Source organism: Culex pipiens, chromosome 1 (assembly GCF_016801865.2).
Source record: "Culex pipiens pallens isolate TS chromosome 1, TS_CPP_V2, whole genome shotgun sequence".
Classification (NCBI taxonomy): domain Eukaryota; kingdom Metazoa; phylum Arthropoda; class Insecta; order Diptera; family Culicidae; genus Culex; species Culex pipiens.
In genome coordinates, this window is record NC_068937.1 from 125,431,587 (window position 1) to 125,454,891 (window position 23,305).

At 37.1% G+C, this 23,305-nt stretch overlaps 1 protein-coding gene across 5 annotated transcripts in view; it reads left to right on the forward strand.

Moving 5' to 3' along the window:
* LOC120427898 (protein phosphatase PP2A 55 kDa regulatory subunit) overlaps window positions 1-23,305 on the forward strand; it is a 77,939-nt gene that overhangs the window by 18,183 nt on the left and 36,451 nt on the right. For 2 of the 5 annotated variants that reach the window (XM_039592835.2, XM_039592833.2), the window contains one exon: window positions 1,315-1,593. In XM_039592835.2, the coding sequence (XP_039448769.1) occupies window positions 1,315-1,593 (279 nt within the window). Of the gene's footprint in view, window positions 1-1,314; window positions 1,594-3,828; window positions 4,083-7,922; window positions 8,628-23,305 lie in introns of those variants that run through there. The other 3 variants (XM_039592837.2, XM_052706762.1, XM_039592838.2) reach the window with 3 other exon arrangements.

Consider the following 23,305-nt stretch of genomic DNA (forward strand, 5'->3'; position numbering starts at 1 on the left):
CGCTCAATTTGACTTTTGATCATTTGGTCATGCGCGCCAATCAAAGTCAAGCCGAAAGGCGAAACAGGTTTTTGCTTGATCGGTCCGTTTGTCTGTGGTTGATCGTGCGAGCGCGCGCAGGCAAAGCCTACCTCGAATGGACACGTGAACTTGGATGTGACAGCTTCTTGGAGGTACGTGACACATGTAAAGTATTCAAGAAAGGAGATAAACTATGAATTCAACAAACCGCGAAAAGACCTTCGTCAGGTTATGTTAGCGATGCACATGATGTCAGATGAGAAGGACGCGAAGCGTCTTGAACAATCTGAGACGAGCCAAACATAACATAGTGCAACAGTGCTGCCATTTACCAGCAAGCCATTCGGACAGCGGAAAGCACATTAAGTTCCATAATAACTTTTTTACGGGTTTTGTACCCAAAAAAAAAATACGAGTCAAAACCACCGACCGACTTTAAATTGGGTCACTGACTCGTTCCGTGGCACGTTGAAAATGACCTCCGACTTCTGCCCACCCTCGCAGTAACAGAAGTGACAGCTGCGAATGGTTTGTTTTGCCAGCAATCCACCCACGCGCGCTTGTCCATCGCATCAACACACCGCCAATTTTCATTCTCCACCCTCATCTTTGTTTGTTTATGAGAAAAGCAAGGAAAAATGGTTAATTTCTGAATGACCAGATTGGTTTGGGATGCAAACCAGACTTAACAATACACTCAACCCCCGGTGGTTGGTCACTTTTTCGTTTGACACGTTTTTAGTTTGTACCCCGAACTGTCACTTTTTACACGGCGCTCACGTACACTTTCAAAACAAACGTTTGGTAGTGTGTGTGAGTTCCGTGTAAAGAGGGTGTCAAACTAAAAATTTACCCCGTTCGTTTGACAACAATTGGTGTCAAACCATCGAGGTTTCTGTGTACTCTGATATTTGGCAATACATACTTGACCTTCAGTGCTGCCAGTTTGACAGCTCTTTTTGAATAAACTCCAAGTTCCACCATAACTTCTCTTCAACCCAACTTTTTAAGTAGCAGTGCTGAATGAAAAACTTTGAATCGCTTGGCCTAATTTAATAGAGTTCGCTACGACGATATCTCGTTTCAATTGCCTCTTATCATCCTTCTGGAGGGGCTTAGTTTGAACGATTGTCGAGAGAGCTCACCGACCGGAATACAATCTGACTGACTTTTGTCTGTAACGACTTGTTTGAATTGCAGTTCTGAAGTTGTTTATTGACTTTTTGACTGAATGAATGAATCATTTTGGTTCCGTGGAACTTATGCATCTTATTCTCAACTTTCTACTTTCAGCCAAAGTTCAAACTAGCATTAGGCAGAGCACGCCCTCGTTGGGTCGATGGGGCCGATCGACGGTCACGTCCAGCCCGATTGCCATCCCGGCCGGCGCAGGAGGAGGAGGAGGTGGCGATTCCGAGTACCTCGGTGCAAGTCCACCACACAGTCCGAATTCACCGCCGCCGATTCCTCCGCGGCCCGTCGCCCGGCAGTCCAGCTTCACCAAGATTGGCTACATGATCAACACGGCCGTTAACGGGACCAAGAAGCAGTTTATCAGCAGTACCAGTGGAGGTAAGTGCTTTCGATAAATATATAATGATGTTATGTTGCATTTAAGTAACATAAAATCATTAAATATGATGCATTATTTAAATATAAAATTTAAATCAGATGGTCTCAAACATGTGATTGGGTTTTAAAAGTCAGCAATTTAGAAAAAACACATTAAAAAAAGTTGGATTTCTATAAAAATAAAAAACCTTGACTTCAATTCAAATGTAAACACAGAGTCAGTTAAAATAACAGTGCCGTAAACAGGGGCAAATTTTACCACGAAATCGGAAGATTTTTCGTAAATAAGTTTTTGTTCCTATTTTGGGCTTACTAAGCAGAGCGCACTTTTAATTTGATGTATTCTCAAAGGCTGCTATTGGCAGCCTATAGTTTGTTTTACATGAATAAGTTGGTTTTTTAATGCTTAAGCTCGTACATTATCAACATTTTGATTAAATTACCTTATATCGCTGTAAAAGCACGAAAAAACTAAAACACTTTTTGCCCCTATTTTGAGGATATTGCTCCTAGCTTACGACCTTCTTTGTTGCATATGCACAAATTCGGTCGCCTAATATGCTAAATCATTGTAATGTTTTAAGCCACAAATAAACATTAGAATGATTGATTTCACTTGCATTACGTGGATAATTAGCTTGGGCATGATTTATATCATTATTTACGAGTTTTAAACATAATTAAACAATTGTTGCGTAGCCAAACAACAAGCCCGTAATATGCAAGAAAGACTGTAACTTGTGAAAAGCACACACACACTGTCACAATTTGTAGAAGCGTCAAATGGACTGAAAATAGAGCCTTTCTCTTCGGGAGACTTTAATCAGTTATTATATTGATTGGGTGTAAATTTTGGACCTAATGGGCAAGTTGCAATTTGCTAAGAAAAATGTGAAGAGTGATATATTGAAATTATTTCTAATTTAAGCGGTATACGCACTTCGGAAGGAATCGGTCAAGAAAAATTTCAAATGGGCAACAGCGGCAGAGTAAGCAAGCCAGAGAGGGTGAAGAAAAGCCCCAAGAAATCGTTCCCTCTTCTTTGTTCTGCTGTTCGTAAATCTGTTTCTTGACCCCTTTCCTTCCGATCAGCGTACTAGCCTTTAAGAGGAAAAAGTGAATTATTCTTGCCCACCAAAATGAAGATAATGACAGCACGAATCATTCTCAATTGGGTCCTAAAATGAAGCTTAGATTTCTGATATTATTGTTTACAACGATAAAGTTTATTTTTCTGAGTAAAATAACCCTTTGTACGACCACAAAGAATTTAAAATGGATTTTTAAATCAATTTTGAAAAATTAACCTCGCGGTCCTTCTTGACAGAAAAGGTCCTACTTGACAGCTCGTTCCAAGGGGACCATAGTTGATCCATCGAAAAAATGTTGTCTTGTCAATAACTTTTTTTGCATAAAAATGAAAAAAAAGTGATCAGAAATGGTTTTTAATCGTGTTTTTTACCGTTGTACATAAAAATTGACATAGGGCTTTAGTACCCAATTGGCAGATCCCGGCCAGATTTGGTGAAATGCTCAATTTCGTTGAGTTAAGTTTGGTAGACCCAAATGAGGTACTAGGCCCAAAATAGGGCCAAATACCCTATTTTGAATTTTGCATGAAAGAAAAGTGCAAAAATAAGAAATTACGTACTTGTCATTGCCAATTATTATCAATGATTTACGGCCAGTATGGAAATGTGCCTTTTACCTATTACTCTTACCTGGACTTATCGGAAAATGATTTGGAATTTTTCTCACAAAACGACTATTTCGAATCACAATCACTTTGCTTTTCTTCTCGCAGCCATGTTTTCACGCACACTCGTTTGTTCACAACTTGTCTAAAATGTTTGCCGCGAATCAAACTCGTATAAACGCGTACGATGGTGATTAATGATGCCAGATGGTTTTTCGAGATGTCTGTGCAAGCGTGGGTACAAAGTCTGTAAATGTTGCACCCTGTTGCACCTAGCATGAATTTTAATTTGGAACAATGGAAAATAATTTATTAAGATTACCAAAAGTAATAAATACACATGCTGAAAAAGAATGTTTAGTATGAATTGTTTACAAAATATTAGTTTTCCCTGCCAAAGATATCACAAATGTCTGCAAAATACAGTCAAATCTGTACGCCTGGCACCACTACACACATTCATCGTGTTCGTGTATTAGTGTTGGCAGACGCACCACACACCAACGCCAAGAGAAAAGAGCATGAATCGTCGTCGTTCGTTCGTTCGGCCGTCATCCAGCAAGCAAGCACGTCAGTCGGTCGTCGCGTTTTTCTACGGTTCCTTCGTCGATCCTTTGCAGGGCCAGGCGCGTTTTTCCGGTTATTTTTCCTGCGGGAGGAAAGAAAACGGCCTAAAATTGCGCATTAAGGTGCCGTGTGTGGGGTTTTTTCGTCGTTGTTTCTTCAGTTTAAAGTGCAGTTTGTGGAAAAAGAAGGTTTTCCCTGGAGGAAGAATCCTGTTCGATTTCACAAGGTGATTAATTCCGGTCCCTGGAGTGGCCACTTCCAAGCCCGATGACTCCTCTTTTTATTGGCGAAAAAATGTGCTGAAAACGCGAAGAAAAAAGGAGTTGCCAAAAAGAACAACAACAAGAAACGTCTCAAGTTGGGCCGAAAAAGAGGAAGAAAACAAGGGACTGCCGCTGATGCTGCTGCAAAAAAAGTCGAAGGCCGGAAACGGACCACGGCACACAACACGGTGGTGGCGGATTTTGGGCAACAGCACCGGAAAAGGACGAGACAGGATGGGAATTTAAGTGCGTGTCTGTGTGTGTTTGTACGTGTGTGTGTGTGTGCGATACGGTTCCGGAAGGCGTAAAAACAGTGTCACTTGGGGTTGCCGAGCGAGAAAAGTGCGAATTTTTAAGTTTTTTTTTGGAAGAGTGATTTTAGCTAAGAGTGTAATGGTGACGGCGAAGTTGTGTTTTTGTTGTTGGTGGTGTTTGCCGAAAGCTTTGCTGGTGTGCGTGAGAGGGCATGTGTAGTGCTGCCAGTCGAGTTTTGGAGGGATACTTTGAAAAGCGAGTTGTTTTTAGAATGTCATAATTAGCAAGAAATTTATTTTTTGATTCCAGAGTTTTTTTTAAACATAATAAAAAAAAAAAAAATATATGAAAGACAATAGAAATAGGGTCCTTAAATTGGGCTTAAATTGACGATATAAAGCATATTTTTCTGAGTACAATGAACCTTCGTGCGAATGCTGGAACGAGAGGAATTACAAATCCGCATAAATAATTTCAAGATTGTTCAGGTGTAAACCGAATACGCGATCAAAAATTAAAATGAAAGAATAAAGCTGTTAACTGCTTATTTAACTGTCGGTGTACAGAACACCGCTGTTTAATAATTTTCTGGCTCACATTCAATTTTGCAGCCCAAAACCAGTTATTGAATTGGAAAAATAAAATTATTTTTCAAATTTTCTTTACTTGGTTTGTGTGCACCTACGTCGAAGACCAAGATTGTTTACTTTTTGCAGTCTTGGTCTGACACGTCTGACAGCTCATCCATCGGATCCATCGGATTTTTTTTTTTTTTAAATAAAAATAAAAAAAAGTAATCAGAAATGGCTATTAAAAGTGGTTTTTTACCGTTGTACTTAAAAAATGACATAAGGCTTTAGAACCCTATTTAGCCTTGATGTCCCGCCCGTGTGGATCAATCGGACCGCGCACTGGACTCACAATCCAGAGGTCGCCGGTTCGAATCCCGCGGCGGGCGCTCTAAAATTCTTTGTGTAAATATGGGTATTCGGCGCCGTCGCTCCGTGCCATACTTTCATACACTTAGGAGCCCAGGGCGGCGAAGTCCTTGTAGATAAAAAGGAAGACACTAGTGGTTGGTACTAGCAATGGTGGCCGACAGCTATAAAGTCAACTTCGTTTTTAGCCTTTATTTGGCAGTCAACTTTTTTTTATATATATTTCCAAAAAGTCATCTGAAAACTCAAGGCAGCTCAAGAGGGCCGAATGATTTGTCTCCAAAGTTTGTATGGAGAATTCGTGCGGTTCGATTCTCCTACATATTGCATGCATTTTTTATGTTGCTACAAAACGACCTAATTCTCCATAGAAACTTTAAAGAAAAACCATTCGGCCCTTCCTAAATATTTTTGAAAAATTCAAAGTGCACGTGTTTCTGGGGACCTCAAAGTTTATGCTTCCCTTCGAGTTGAGCCTGCGCAGTTATTTTTGTGTTGTTTTTGTAGGTCAGTTAACAATTGTTTAATACGCTTCTTTACTGAGTGTTTTGAGCTCTATCGCCTTATTTATAACAGATCTAACTGTCAATATTGCACCCGCATTGCAAGTTAATAAAACTTAAATCACTTTTACTGCGAAAATTGATGGGAAATTGGGATTTTTTGTTGTTCTGTAAAAGTCGGGAATCTATCTTCTCTTGAATATCAAAATTTTTGTAATTGTCTGCTCTACAACTTTGTAGAACATTGTTACACTCTAAAAAATAACCCTGTAAAGTTAGAAAAAAATACAAAATTTTAAAATGAAAATGTTTGTTCTAAATGAAAAAATGACCCTCCTTAGTCAATGTAGATTCGAAAAGTATATTAAATTTCCCTTAAAATGACATGTTCCAAATTTTTTCACAGTTGTGTAACGGAAAATGCCAACTTTTTTAGTGTTTTTTCGATGATAAATACGTTTTTTCGAAATTTTGAGTACGCCATCAAATTGGGCGTCAAATTTTACATAAAAGTCCCTTTGGCACCAAATTTCTATCTCATCACCGTTTCAGGCTGCAAATTATTGAAAAACACCTCTTTTTTAGCATGTTCAAAAATGAAAGGGATCGTACCGTCCCTCCGTCTCGAGATATCAAAAAACGAAGTTTCACGCAAATCGAAGAAGTGTCGGGGCAACTGTTGTGTGAGTTGGCGGAGAATTACCCTTATGTCTTTCACTATTTTTAACTAATCGGGAATGAATAAGTTGATTTGAATCGTAATATATACTCGATCATAATTTTTATGAGTCGAAAGATTTTGATTTATTTGTGGCTAAAATCTTAACATTTTTTTGATAAGGTCCCATAAACAAATGTAAACATATAGTGTATCCCTTTCTCACCTTATGTCAAGGTCCATCGGAGTAAGCGGGATACACTCAATGTTTACATTGGTTTATAGGATCTAATAAAAAAAAAAGTCTAGAAATTATCAATATGAGAATGCTTTTGCTCTTCGAAATTTTAGATAAACGGTAGTTTTTATTAAACTTTTTTTTTCATTGAAAATCTCTAAGTTGATTTTTTAATTTAAATATTCAATTTGGAACTTTTTGATTTTTAATTTTTTAATTATGACCTACAAGCATGGCTAACAATAACCGAAAATTTTATCATGTTTTAAGCCTTTTTTAGTTTGATATTTTGACAAACAATTCATTTTGTTACTGCTGAATGATTTTATTAGAACACATCTGTTCTTGAGTAGGTTAACTCAGTTTATCAACGCGAGTAGCATTTTAAAAATAGCAAAACAGCAGGTACAGGTTTCTAAATTGAAAACATTACTTTTTTTCGTTTTTCATTTAACATTCATTGCGTCCATTGAAAAAGTGAAACAAGTTCAAGTTTGTAACAAGTTCGAAAATATTTCGCTGCCTGCACCTGCACCTTAAAAGGCACCGTTTAATTCAGTTTAATGTGATTATTCAAGTCCTTCTAGTAGCAACGCAACTCTTAAAAAGCAAGTAATACAGTGAATGGATGATCAGCTCCAACTTGTTTTCATTCATTATGTAACTTCAGTTGATAACGTGTTTGTTTAAGAAAACATTGTTCAATACAGACAATATTATTGTTCAAAACATTAAACTGCTAGCACTGCACTCGCTCGTGAAACCTCAACTCGTTTTATGTTCGCCAAGTTTAAAGGAATGTAAGTGAGTGGGTACGCACATATACGGCACGGCACACTCACACATGCACCCAAAATCTACAGTACTGGCACGTACACATTCAAGCACATGTACAAGAACAAGAAATCGAGGCAGACTTTTGAGACCACCCATTCCATCACACATTTCGCAGGGCAAGAGAGGTGTTGTGTTGTGCATGTGTGTATGTGTGTGCGTTTAATAGAGCTTTATGACGTTTCGCGTACGCACACTAGCGCACCATTTGATTTTGCTGGCCGGACAAAATTTAACCTCACTTTCTTTTCGTGTACGGATACGCAATACATGTGCACGTAGATTGCTCTATTCGCGACCTTGCGCGCAGGTGTGTGTAAGTGTGTTGCAAGAGTACGTGCCAGTACGTGTGACAGTAGTCAACCCCCCCTGAGTAGTGTGACAGAAGACGGCATTGACAGCAGCAGCAGCATCATCATAATGCGCTAATCATTTCCCGCTGAATGACGTTTCTACCATCTTTGTTTGCAGAAGTTTGTTGTTGTTGTTGGGTTGTAGTGGAAAAGAAGAAGTTGAGGGAAGCAGCAATCGTGCGTGAAAAAGTGTCACGATTTCTCGTTGCAACAACGAGAAACTAAAGAAAAGGGTCCTGAAGACGGAGGGAGAAGAAGGAGGAAAAACAAGTGGCAGAGCAGTGCCGCGTAAAACAAGAGCAAAGAAGTGGCGAATCGCGTGTGCGCGCGCTCCATGCTTGTGTGAGTGAGAGCAGCCGCGGTGTCAGTGTTGGTGGGCAGCACAACAAAAACAACAAGAAAGCAAGTAAAAATCGCAAGAAGGAAACAGCAGCAGCAGCTGAAACAACACCAACAAAAGGGTGATTCTGAAGGCAGCCGCCTGCAAAAGAAGGAGAAACGAAGCGAAAGCGGAGTCAACGAGAAGGAGTTTTGAGGGAAAACTCCGCGAAACGTGCAGAGTGTGTGAGGCGGAGCAGAGGTGGAAGAAGAAGAAGAGTAAAAGTTCACTGCGCGAATTCGCCGTTGTCGCCACTGACGTCGTCGAGTCGGCAGCCGCCGTTGTTGTTTTTGTTGTTGTATGAAGGAATATTCTGCTGGTAGTGGTTGCGACGTGATTTGACATGGCCGGTGAGTAATCGAGGAGAAAAAAAAATTAAATGAAACGAAGACACCTTCTCTGCGTGGGGATGGAACTCCTACTCGTTTTTTTCGGTGGCGGTGTGTACACTTTTTTGACAGATGTCATTGCTGTAAAGGAGGTGTTAATCGATTGGGAAGGTCCTTCGAGTGAAAGTACCTGCTTGAAGATTGATTTACAGTTGTGTGAAGCTGAAATGCTGGAGATACTGACCACTATGCTATCGAGGAATGAACATACCCTGGGAGGGATACTGACCACTATACTATCGAGGAATATTTTGATAAAAATTGCATGGAAAACATGTAGAATGAATCACCGTCCTTTTTCTTACTCTTGTCTATTCCATAGTTATAAGTAATAATTTTTCGATTGAATTACGATGTAAAACACATCTGAAAGGAACACCAAAACTCTGTTGCGTACCTAAATGAACTCATTGTAACTTGATTATTCACAAATAAAACCGAATTGAAATTGAAATTGAATTACCGTCCTTTAAAAAATCTTAGAGGAGGTTATTTCACAATAACAAAACTGAAGTCCGTACTTGAAAAGAATAAGCTTAATCAAAGGACCCTGTCTCTAGCTACCTAGACATACTTGAATGCTACGTCCGAATTAGAAAACCGCCCTATGCTGCTTTCATTTCAATTTAAAAACGTAATATTGTATATTTGGCCCTTTTGAAATGTTTGTAATAATTTTTTTTTCGAAGAAATCAGAATATTTCACAAATGTTTCATGTTTTAACATTAAAAATTTAACCATTAGTTGCTGAGACATAAACATTATAACTGGAGGGCTTTTGGGTAGAAAAATGTATAGCGAATTTTCCGAACTTTTCGAAAAAAAATATGTTTAGAAATTAGACAGACAGATTAGTAAACACTATTTTAATGATCGAAAACCTGAAATTTTTGAAATTAAAACTAAACTTTACAACGGCGCACTTTATTTAAATTGATGTTAAGTACATACTTTTCGATTGCAAATTTGATTTTTCATTCAAAACTTCTCTATGGCTCAAAATCCCTGGGCCTTGTAAAGTCAAGGGGCATGATTTGATCCTAGTGCATTAGTTAAAATTTGGGTATACATTCTTTTTTATAAGCACTATGGACACCACTTCATGCTACGAGAACTCGCTTTGCCGCAGCCCCAGGGCTTAAGCGTTGACCGATAAGCTGTCTTCGTGAACTAGGTAGTTCTCCGATAGTGAAAATATCACAATTGCACAAGACACCGCTGCTTCTGTGACTTTTTCACTATCACAATGTGGGATTTAGGTGGGACTTCAGGATAGTACAATTGATTTGTTACTTAGCATTAGCATTTAAAATAAATCTGTATCCTTTCTAAATCTATTTGATGATAAATTTAATTGCAATTGTTAAGTTAGAGTAATACTGTCAATAAACTTTGATTGATGTAGAATACTAGGCATTCTTTTATGTCAAATTGTCCATAGAGTCTCGATCAATCAATAATGTAATGATATCGGACAAAATTCGTTGATCTGTTGAACTAACGGTTTTCGGATTATGGTTGTATCGACCATTGTTGCGAATCGAGGAACTACGGATCTTTTGACGTAAATGGTCATTTCTTTTTCAAATCGCGATTTCTATCCTATTTGTATATCAGTTCTAGATTAAATTTTCAAAACAACCTATCCCTGCATAGGAAGATAGGGCCTTTTGAAAATTTAATCGAGAGTTCACAAATTTTTATTGTTTTTTGAAAGAAGTAGTACTGCAACAGTTAAAGGAACGTTTAGTTTTGAACATTAAGTTTAGAGGATTTTAGATTAAAATTTAGATGTTCAATCCAAAGTAGTCAGCAAATGAATATTTGGACTTAAATGAATAATTGAATAAGTTGGACTTATGAATAACACACAACTGTGCATTTATTCTAGAGTCAGATCCATACAGCGTCAGTGTTTATTTGGTCGAAGTGTACTAATTCATTGGCAGATCTGATTCTAGTTGTAATGTACGACAAGACTAATGACGGACGTGACAGGACGAGGGCCCAGTTTAGAAGTTTCAACATCAACGATGTGCGGCTGGACCACCCTCCCAAAAAAAAAAAAAAAAAAAAAAAAAAAAAAAAAAAAATCTCTATGGCTCAAAACCTTTGAATCAAAAGTTACGAGTTTTTTTTTAAACTTTATCATCTCGGTACGGGAATCAGACTCACGACCTCCGGATTGGAAATCCAAAACGCCGTTAGTCGAAACCTGCCTGTCAGGGTTTCCACTGAGCATTTTTACTCTTTGAAGGGAATCTGACTTTGCCAAGCCAGACGGGAATCAAACCCATCACCTCCCGCTTGCAAGGTGAAACCCGTATCACTAGTCTACAGGAGCTCGGCACATATGAAAGATAAAATATTAAATAAATAAGCATTTTGAGAAATATATTTAAAAAAAAAAGTTAAATTACAAATCGGCCGATTTTCCATGTAATATTTTTTCTGAATAATCTTCATTAATACTTACAACTTTTCTGAAGCTACCAAATCGATCAGAAAATTCCTCCAAAAGATATAGGTTTTTCGAATATTTACCTACCATTTTGTATGGACAGCTGCCAAAGTTGTATGGAGCCTTGTATTGGTGAACTACACAAATGGCTCAACATAACCTTTTTAGTCAACAAGAAGGCCTTCATAAAATTTTAACCAAATAAAAAAGAAAAAATACAAAAAATCGGGCGACTTTATAAATAATTTAAATATCTAGCCTACCATTTGAAATTGTTTAAAATTAGTTTATTTTTAGTCCTTTCAAAAGGATACTTTTGATTCTAAAAAATCCAATTTTATTTAAAGTTTTTGACTGTAAAAAAAATCTTATGATAAATCGTTAATTTTCTTGAAATTTAATTGAATACAATCATTACATCAACCACATTTGAATAACCTCTACCTTTTTATAAAAAAGTTCAACTGAAGGTTTATTTTTTAGAATAAAATAAAAATCACGAAATGAGCTGAGCATATAATAAATAGATATAAACAGAATTAAAAACAAGTCAGGATGTGTATTTTGCAGAATCAAGATTTCTGAAACTAAATAACTAAAAAAAAGCCCTTTCCCATGATCAAGGGAAAATTAAAAAGGGCACTAGGGATCATTCAGATCGTATCTTATTTAGGTTTAGAAATTTAATGCTGACTTTACGATCAGGTTTTCCTGAATGCAATAACTTTAAATACCTGTAAATATTTTTTAAAAGCCACACAATGAACCCCAAGAAGCCTACAATTCAGCAAAGCAAAGCACTCGAGAAGCTCTGCTTTTGATGATTAATGTGTCGTGCGTTTTCACTTTCACAGCACTGGAAGCCACTGCTGGCGCTGCTGTTGGCGCGAGTCCCACCACGGTGTCCCTACCGACCGATATTTTAGAATAAAATGTTTCGTCAAAATCGATTGATTGAATTCCGTTTCTGGGTTACTTTTTCAAGAATAGAATAGCTGAATAAAAATGAAATTTGGCAATTTGGCATCATTAAAAAAAAAAAAAAAAAAAAAAAAACTTCCAGGAATTATGTTCTGTAGGCACACCATGGCCACCATTAGGCCACCAACCCAACTCAAGTCGCTCCACCGGAGCAAATCTTTGTGTGTTTTAACAGTCAGTTCAAAGAATGTCGTCAACCGCGTCGTCGACAACAACTCCTTCCAAATCGAGACTGCTGCATTCACATAAAAGGCAATAAAGGGAAAATACTTGTTTTCAGAGCCACAAACACTTTGTGTCGTTGAACGTCAACAAACGCAGCTGAGCTGAGAGAGAAATTCCGGATTTGCATGCACGTCGTCGGTTTCTACCGTTAAAAAAATAGGTTCGCACGATGTTCAACAGAGCTCGACGCAGTCGGACGCTGCGAAGCCGTACAAATCAATATACAAGTTTGTGGCGATCTGGTTGCAGATTTTTCATTTATTGCGACACCTCCCTCTCGAGTGGTGGTTTATTTTTATAATCCACTTATTCTCTGAGAGGGATTATCGTTGCACTAAACTGCACGACACGGTCAGAAAAAAAATTGTCGTCATAATCTGCTGCTTCAGTAGCCAACTTTTTGGCACCTCATCAATTGTGGTTTCGCCTTCGAAGATTACGATTTAATAGAGAGAAAGAGAGAGTGAGGAACGTAACGAGATTCTGCACTGCAGAAGGATTTGTCGAGGGTGGTTTGGAAGTCCCAACCGCTTTGCCCGAGAATCTGGACTAGAAAGAGGGTGCTGTTGGTGTCAATTAGCACCACTAATAACAAAGGGGTTTGCACAGGCCATTTAACTAATTGGGTGTCCCACCTTGTGCGTTTGAAGTTGAGGACTTCCAGGAACGGAATTGAACGACAAAGTTGGCCTTCGCGAAGGTGGCATTTAGTGTGTCCGTCGTGGAGTTACCACTTGCTAAATCTCTCTAGACCAGAGTAATGTTTCAGGATAGAACTGTACATAATGAGCTAGAACAACCCCACCTGGTGGAGTTTGGAGTATGAAACGAAGATTACGGTGCGGTGGTCTTTACTGTGGGAACCACCATAATTTACTTCACCTTTGTTTACATGTGAAGAGTGTTCAACTAATCCTATTTTCAAAGTTGCAAAAACAATTATAATTGTTGAATTGATATAGTTGGAAAATTAATTCACATAGCAGAGATAATAATTCTCACAAAACATTACATCTCTCCACGAGTTTGCGTCGCCAAAACAAGACAGTACTCAAACCCGTAAACAAGTGCTATAATATTGCGCCATATCTTACCATATATGTAAGCAGCACTATCAACACTATAGCATTGTTGAGGATCGCTGGGCGCTTCAATTAGTGTAAATAACTCGCGTAAATACACTGCGCACCACACCGGCGCCGCGGTCAAATTCATCCCGCATCATCACTTGATGTCACCGCGAGCAAGAATGTCTAATTAGCGCAGCGCGACGTGAACTGAAACGTGGGCCCTGGGAAAAGTAGGGTAGGTTTGTCGATAGTTGATCGAAGAAGATTTTTTTTTAAATCGCAAAAAATTAGAAAATGTATGGGTTGAAAGTTTTACTTGTTTAATGTGACTTCGCCAATGTTTTTAAAACAATTTTTTTTAGGGGTCAACTATGGCTGTGTTTTTTACTTACATTTCCTATTTTTAAAGTAAAAAGAAGTATGCAGTAACTTTTCTAGTGCCCCAGACTATGCCTCTACGCATTTATTTACAATTTAATTTGCCATTTTATAGCAAAAAACGTGAAAAACATACAAAAAATTGAAAAAGTTACTGTAAAAACATGAAAAAATTAGATAGGCAAAATGTAATGATAAGAGGTGGTAGAATAGGTCAAATACTACCGAAAACAAACATAAACTTAACAAGATAAATGCAAATTAAATACTAAAAATGAAACATGAAAAAGATAAAACAAGAGAAGTTAAGTTTTTCGTAGAACAAAAGTTGCTCAAAATGACCTCCTAAACACGGGAAAAATAAAAATATTCGAAAAAAATTGGGCATTAGAGGGTTAATCAAAGAAAGTTTTTTGCATATGGGCAATAATTTTCTACGTGAAAACCGGATCTGGATTTCAATTGTATTTTTTTTTACTTTTTGTAGGTCTTTCCTATGACCAAAGAAGCTACGTCCATATAAGTCTCCATATACTTTTGGCAGCTATCCATAAACAAAATAGTATGTTGTTGTTAATTCATTTATTTCTGGCAGCATTAACCTTCTTGGTTATTCGCTGCCCTTAATCTGGTATGTACATTTTCAAAAATCAGTATCTTGGGAAGAAGTTTTCTGATTGATTTGGTGTCTTTGGCAAAGTTGTAGATATTGGTTAAGACGACTTAGAAAAAAAAGGTGACAGTAAGTAAGGTAAATTTTGGAAATTAGGTGACAATAAATATGGTTATTTTTGGAAAATCTCAAGAGATAACCCCTGGCTCTATTCTATAAGGCAAAAATAAGTAACTGTGCCAATTTAGAGCCAAATCGGGTACCGATAGATTTTCATGGTTTTTTTTATGGGAAAATTTGCAAAAATGTGTGGGAAATGTCGTGTCAAGATGATGGCAGCAGGTCTCGCCTAAAATTGTCCAATTGTAAGATTCTTAACGGTACACATCAACCAATGCTTTTGCACCAAGATTTTTGTTACAGACATTTTAGTATCTTCAAAACTACGGGTACCATCGAAAAAGTTTGACTAATTTTACATTTTACAATCCCGCTGTTGCAGGATTGGGTTCGTAAGTTTGAAAATTTTGGAATAAGAAGACAAAAACTTCCTTAGTTGCAGTGCACCCTTAATTCAAATTCGCAATCGAAACCGAACCAAACACACGTTTTAAAAGTGCACCGTTTTCAAGTCATTATTGTTCGATTTGAGAAAAAAATCGAACTATTTTTTTTTTATTTTTTTTATTATAAATTTTTTAAATTGTGAGTCATGAGTGCCCTTTTCTGATTTTTTTTTTTCAGAAAAACAATAAAATTCAATGTTTTTAAGTATCACCAAAACTGCACAAAATTTTTAAATGTCGGCATCTCAGAAACTTCTGGTCCGATTTTAAATGTCAAAAAAATTAATCATTCGTGAAATTTGGTGATCTCCTAGAAAAAAATATTTTAAATTTGAAAAATCAAGTCTAACATTTCAATAGAGCTAAAAAAATTATATTTAAAGTTTTGGAAAGTTATTTTTTAAAATAGTTTTTTCGTGGAATTGAGAAAACATGACGAGTGATTAGGGAGTATCACCTAAACTGCACTAATTTTTTCAAATGCCGATTTCTCAGAAACTTATGGTCATATTTTCAATGTCAATGTAGTAAGGGACCATCCATAAACCACGTGGACACCCAAAGTAGGTGGGGGGGGGGGGGTATGGTGATTGTCCACGATCCATACAAATTAAAGGATTGTATGGACAATTGTCCACGAGAGAGGGGGTGGGGGGTAAAAGATTCCCACAAACGTGTCCACGTGGTTTATGGATGGTCCCTTACTACATTGACATTGAAAATATGACCATAAGTTTCTGAGATATCGGCATTTAACAAAAAGAGTGCAGTTTAGATGATACTTAGTAAACTTCAATTTATTGATTGTTTTATTTTAAGTCGACACTATTTTTATTCCGAGAAAATTCCGTTTGTTAAGAGTCGTTTTGAAAAACAACATTTTTTTACCTTTTTTGAAAATTCCCATGCTTCGGAATAAAATAACATTTTTGACTCAAAAATTCATATAGGACAATTATGGGAACATGGGAAGTGTCTATTAGTCAAATAATATCCTATTTTGATTAAACTTGCTACATTCGATCTGGAAGAATCTTTAGAATACTCCCCACCAAATTAGGACCAAAATCCGAACATATTTTTTATGTTCCACAAAACATTTTTTTTCACCTCGCGATTTTTTTTCTATTATGGACTCATGCTGTAAATTACCTTTGTGATATTTCCAGGTCAAATGCAACAAGAATCATCGAAAAACAGTTGTAATTTAGCCGAGATAAAGATGTTTAAAGATGCATTTTTTTTTTAAAGAGAAATTGATAAACCAAATTAAAAATATTATCAAAGCAGCTCTGCATGGACATTTTGTATGAAGATTTTTTTTGACATCTTTGTTTACCAAATGGATATCTAAAAAAAATGGTACCTTATTGTTAACAACCTGCGTTACGAAGGAAAAGTTCATTTCTTTACGGTTTCAGTGTTTGTCGATAAAGTGCTTAAGACGAATTCCTGCTCGAACTTTCTTCGCAGTCATACCCGAGCAGGGGTAAATAACCCGTGAATACAATACTTTGGTATTACTTGGCATAATAACAAATACCAAAATGTGCCCTTGGTTGCCCAGTAATAGATGGTAAAATACCATGAAATCATACCAAAAAATGTGTTCTTAAATTTTAAATTTTCCACGTTAAACCTATGTTTAACTACTTAGGGCCCCAGACGATAAAACGATTATGCTCTGTAAGATTTTAGACTGCTTTTGCTCTTATGTTATTTTTATGTTTCTATGATTAATGTTTTTGTAGAATCCCTGAAGATGATGTTAAATACATCGAATCGTCGGAAGTAGAACGAAAACGGATCATTTATTGCTTAATTATTTACGACTGCTAAGCCGAAAACAGCCATATTAACTGTCCCAGTCGAGAATAAACGAGAACGTTAAACCTATTGTTGTCGTAAAGTTACTCGTCTAAATCAGTAAAAGTTTTTTCTTATCATTTTCAACTGCTTCAGCATACTTTTTAAGAATGTTAAACATCATTAGAGTTAGTTTTTTTTTAATGAATCACGTTTATTTATAATACTTTTATTTAAAATACCTTCAAAATACTAATGTACGATATTCCCTAAATTATAAAGATCATTAAATGACTTTTTTAATCCAAAATAAAATAGTTGGATTTAATTTAGAGTAGATTTGCATTTTTAAGTTTTTAAGTAAGAACCAGTATGTCAAAATTTTTTATTTTCCTAAAATTTGCCCAATAACAAAACAATATCATAATTTGATATGATACCAAAGATTGGTATTAACTAACACTTTAGACATTTTTTCAAGGGCTCGTGAATATCAAAATTTTGAATTGATACCATTGAATGGTATTATTTAGCATTTCCCTTGTTATTTACCAATGGTCGGGTAAACGAATAAAGTTGACTATAAATTACGTTCGAAACAAGGGATGAGGGCTTAAACGCCGAAGAAAATTCCCGCCCTCAAACTTGACTCAAGGGAATGTTTAAGTTTCGACTTTCAGCGAGTTGCGAGTTCGGGATGAAAAAAGTTAACGCTTTTAAGAGGAAAAAATTCACTTCGCTTTCAATTACCGCTCTAATAGAAGGCCGAAAAAAAGTACACGCGACCGTATATGAAATTCCTGTGGCCTTAACCCTTTCTTTTGCTCCGAGGGAGGTGGAGTGGAGATACCTCGCCGAAAAAGCCACTTCGCATCCATTATGCAACACAATTTATCCGATTAACCTCGTCGTCTCGAGGTCGTGTCGTCAAGGTGGAAAGGGGAAGAAGGACACGTTGAGTGTTCTCCGACAATGATGCTGCTTGCACAGGTTGATGTGGAAGGGCTAAAAATGAATATTTACTTACTACCGAAAGAGGGGGTAAATGTGGGGTTAAATGAGTCTACGAATTTGAGGGGGAGATGATTTTTTTTTTTGCAAAGGTAGAGTATTATTTTGATACTTTAAACAATACACGACTTGTTAATAAAAATGACTCATGTATCTATCATAAATAGATACATAATTACATACACGTTGTGATTTATGGAATTATCTTTTGGTGTTGAATCATAATTTTTAAACGATTCTTAAAATATAGAGACTGACAAAAATAACAAAATCAAATCAAAACCTCCATGTTTGATTTCTGTCCTTGTTCCAAATCACCAAAAATATGACCGATTCGGGGTAGAATAAATTATGCATGACGATGATACGGCTTTATCGTTTCACTTATGGTGCACATCCGTGGAACTTGAGGTTCAAAAACGAGGATATGCACGGTGCTGCCTCTAGCGGTGGAGAGCTCCAACTTTTCGACAAGTTTTTATGGCAGTTTTGCATCTATGGGTCGTCCATAGTACATGTAATTAGAATATTTTAAATTTCATAAAATTATAAAAAGTGGAAAATTATTTTTAATTATGATAAAAGCATTTATTCCCATCGAGAACATAATGTTGACTTAGCAGTACTTCGGCGTGCAATTAAACTTAAACAGCATTTTCAACAGAAATATTTTTACAAAACTTGCTTCATTTGAAAACATTTTTCCGGCCAGCCAAAGCCGATTACGATGAACCTTGGACAATTTGTCACACACATACACATCCCTTGATGTTGTCGTTGTTCTGTAGATTCTAATAATTATTGTCAGTAGATGTAGCTAGTGAGTAATCCTTATTTTAATCTAATCTTGTCCCATTTGTTGATCACAATTTGATTCTAATTCTATTTTCTTTTTCATCTGTGCCCAATCTCTTAAAAACGCTTATAATAGCGCAAAATAGCATTTGTTCGATTGTTTTTCATAATATTGTTCGAGATGTTTTTCATTATATTATGGTACATTCCATTGTCACTACTTCTAGAAAATTCAATTGTCAATCCCAATCTGTAATAATATTTATATTTGGAACAGGTTTTAATATCATACCAGACATATTTCGCAAAAAAAGTGGAAAATTTCGTGACGTTGCAACGCCGGAATGTGTCGTATGTATTTTTATAACTCACAACCAAATTTAAATTTATAGCAAGTTTTCTTAAATTCAAAATTTTATCCTTTTTCCATATTTTTTTTAAATAATGATTAGAAGCAAAGATTAATCATAGTTGATAATTTTATTAAATCGTAAACAGGCACCGGCTACATGAAATATGCATTGACCCTTCGTCCAATCAAAACTGGTATACTGAAAAGCTGCCTCAAGTAAACAACATCGCAGCACTCCATGATTTGAATTTTCGTTTTGCCTCTCGTGCGACTCTCGTGTGGCCGTTTGTTTTTGCGATTCTTTTATTTTTCCTGCTCCAAAATGCCGGAAAAAAATGTGCATTTAAAACTGAATTTTCAGATATCATGGCTCATCATTTTAATCGATTGCAAGCAGGTATTTAGGTAGTACATGGCTTGAATTCTTTGACATCGAACGAAAATATGGGAAGAGGAGGAGATTCGCAGCTCTTAAATCTGTTCCTCTCAATTTTCAAATCAACGACGTCATTAACCCATCGTCCATCAGGGAATCACGAGGGAGAGCTTTAATTGTGGAGGAAGAGCATAAAAATTGAATCATTAGCAAAGAAATTGCGTCACCAAAGCAACATAATCAAATTCTGAACAAATGTCTGTGCTTGTGTCTGGATGTGAGTCCGTGCACCGAAAAAAATGCACTCGATTATCTCCGGACTGGGCTAAACCAAGGATCCGACACGTATGCAGTTTTCTGAAGTCACCACCAGAGGCGCTGTCAGTATTGTTTACGTGTGGTTTTTGAAAAGGTCGTAGGAAATACATGCATAATTATTTTTCCAAATTATTTTTTTTGTAAGTTTTCACTATCTTTTGCATATATATTTGAGGTAGCTACAAGTATTACGTAATTTCCTCCACATTTATCATTTATAATATCAAAATATTAAAAAGGTCTACTTGCCCCAGCCGGGCCCTAAGCTGACAGTTTTCGTAAGTTGCGCGTATTCACCGACAGATGGCTAGTGGGCCTCGTCGGAGTCCGCCCATTCAAAATTTCCATGGGATTTTTTTTTTCGTCACGGCTTTCGCGGCACGCTCACTTCAACTTTTCTAGACCTATATTTGAACGCGGCGTATCCCTAAACAAGTTTTTGATGAAAATGATTCCAGACTGCTTATTTTGTCGTTTTAAACCGAAACAAGCCAAAAACTATATTTATTTAAACTATTCGCCTTTTTCAAAAGTTTGGCTAGATAATATCGAAGGCCGCCATCCTAGGCCCACTGGGCCCACAAAAAGGGGTACGCTCAGTTTGTATGGGAGCTGTCAACATGCTCCCGGGCTGACTTGCCCATTCAAGCAATACAACACAATACGCTAAACTAAAAATTAAAAAGAATCAATTTCCCTGAAACAAAAAATTACGTTTGATTCTTCCTGACCTATGATTTAAAACGAATTGCGCTTTTAAAAAACTCACTAAATTTCTGTTGAAAATGTTTTAAACTAGTTTGATCATCAAAGTGGTGATCAGGGCTTGCGAAATTTCGACTTTTTTTTATGATAGCTGACAGAACACTCCAATCGTCTTCACCACGACAACCTGATTTTTACATTCTACTTTCGTTCGTTTCACACACAAAGGAATGAGTGCTACGCAAAGTCACTCACACAATCGTTGACTTCCCTCTAGGAAAAAAATCGCTTATAGAGCGATCGTTTGACATTCTACCGAGATTCCGATCATCTCTCCAATGATAGCAATCATATGATTTCTGTCACCACGCAGCATACACTAGGAAGAGAGAGACAAAAACGAGAGAAAGAGAAAGAGCACGTTGTTTCGTTCGGGCGGCTGTTTGAGTGGTGCTTATTTTTCGTTCGTTTCGTCTTCGTGTTTACGTTCATCGACCGTCGCCAAGCAATGACGGTCATGATAGGCGTTGTGTGTCAGCGATCAAATATCGTTTTGGGAAATGATCGCTGACAGAAAGTTCTATCGAATATCGAGCAGTCCCATTCAGTGATAGATCCCTTTTCAAGCATTGGTGGTGATATGCCAACATTAGGTGCTTGATGGAATTAAATGCTGTTCCCCAAGTTCAAATCCGAGATTAAATGTAAATCTTTTTAAGGAAAAAAAACTAAAAAAAGTTTAATATTTTGTAAATAAATGACTGATGCGCATACGACCTTTTCAAACGCTATGCGCCCAAAATTTGGTTCGATCTTGGTTCGATTTTGACTTCACTCGCCTTGTTTGTGGATGACAGTCGTGACGTAGCCGTGGGCTGAACCGATTTGGACCGTTTTGGTCTCATTCGATCCGTCCTGGGTCCCAGAAAACCCTAATTAATATTATGAAGTTTAGAAAAGTACTTCAAAAGTTATGCTAAAAAATGATTTTAGCTAAAGTTTGAAAGATAGCAAAAATTGTGGTTTTTGTGAGAAAGGTGTTTAGAGACCTTTCCAATGAGCCTGAAACATCGAAGATCTGACAACCCTATCAAAAGTTATGAGCACTTAAGTGTTATTTATACACTTATTGGAGGTCGGATCTAAAATATTTTGAAAAAAAAAACGTTGTCCGGATCTTTAATGGGAATAGGTACCATCGTAGGATAAGTAATCAAAAGAACTTTGCAATGAGTACAAAAGATTGAAAATCTGACAACTTTTGGATTGAATTATAGGGAAGATATAAAAATTTTAAGAACATTTACTTGCAACAAGTTAAATAACAAATCTTCAACTATTCATGGTCATTCATTTTAAATTTTTTCAAATATATTTCTCGGGGGAAAAATATCTCAGACAAGGACTCACTTGAATTACATCACCCAGTTTTTGACGCCAGTGACGTCCTCCAGGACACTTTCACTGATCTTCCGTTAGTGTGGCTGCTCGAATGTTTAAGTTTTGTGCCATTAAAACCAGATGGCGTCGTCCGTCCGCCCGTCCGTCGTCGTCGTCGTCGTGCTCTATCAGGTCCGTCCGGATCGACAAACAGTCGTATCGTTTCGTATCGTGCCACGGGCTCGAGATTCCTCTCTTTCCAGTCCAGCCTCCCCATTTATGCGAACTGGAATTGGCAATAAAAGTCATTGTCTTGGAAAGAATAAATTTGTTGTTGCTGGATTCGGTTTCCGAGAGTGGGAGGGGTCTATTTTTAGCGCCGTCGGTACTTTTAGGTTTGCTTCCGCCGATGGGACATTGGGGGATAGAATAAAGTGAAGCAGTGATGGTGTTGGCCTTTTTTTTCTACGGATTGCCGCAAACCTTTCCGGTGAAGTTTTTTTTTCTGTTTGGCATTCGCCGATTTGTTTTGCCTCCGCCTCGGAAGTTGCCGCTAATGACATTGCGGTGTTGGTTTTTGTCATGATTGGTCCCTTGGGGTAGCTTTGCTTTTTAGTAAAATTTGTTACCATTTCCTATTATTTTGAAAATATGGAGCTTAATTTTTTTTATGTTTCCAAATCGTACTCAAAATTAAAACAAAAAGAAAGATTTGTACAAAAGAATTCCTGCCTAATCAACCCTAATGTACTTTCAAAGTCCGGTCACAATCTGTCCTGTGCGTCCAGCGAAGACCGGCTTCAATCAATCCAACGTGGCCAGCATCGCCGCTGGGATATTGATCCTGTGAAGTGTGCACTTTCAATTAATTTACACGAAGTTGCGCAGCAAAATCAACTTGATATTCAATTTGGCTCGCCATCGTCGTAGTTCAGCAGGTTTGTGGCCGATATGTGCTATGCACTCTGATTTAAACATAAATAAACGAAACTAAATTTTTGAATAGAAAAAATTAGGTGGTAAAAACTGAAAAAAAAAAATATTTCAAGTCATTAAATTGGGTTTCAAACTAATTTTGAGTGTAAAATTCCAAAGTGGATAAAATCGATTTTAAAAAATGCAACTATCTCATTCTCCATGGAAGCCATTAGGTCCAGGGTATGTGATCAATCAATCCATTAGAAGTTGAAAGTTGTTTTTCCTCGTTTATCGAGTTTTTGTTATTTTGAATTTAAATGTGTTTTTTTTTTTTTGCCGAAACGAAACCAGTGCAAATTCAGGTATTACTTCGAAACAAAAATGTCATAAATTATCAAAACGTTACACATTTTCTGTTATTCTTTCAATTACTCGAGTTATTTATATACCAGGCCAAGGGCATCTCTCTGGACCAAACTGGCCCCTTTAGTACACATGCACTATCTACCGTTAAGTTTACGCACGCGATAAGATAAAGAAAAGTTGCCCCGATTGTGACTGGCTGACAACCGTTGTGTCGTGCGTGGAACTAATCTGGTCACGGAGACAGGTGTTGAGAGAACCAGGTGTCCGTATTGTGCGTTTGCGTACACAGACAAGCAAACGTTTTCTGTCTACAAATC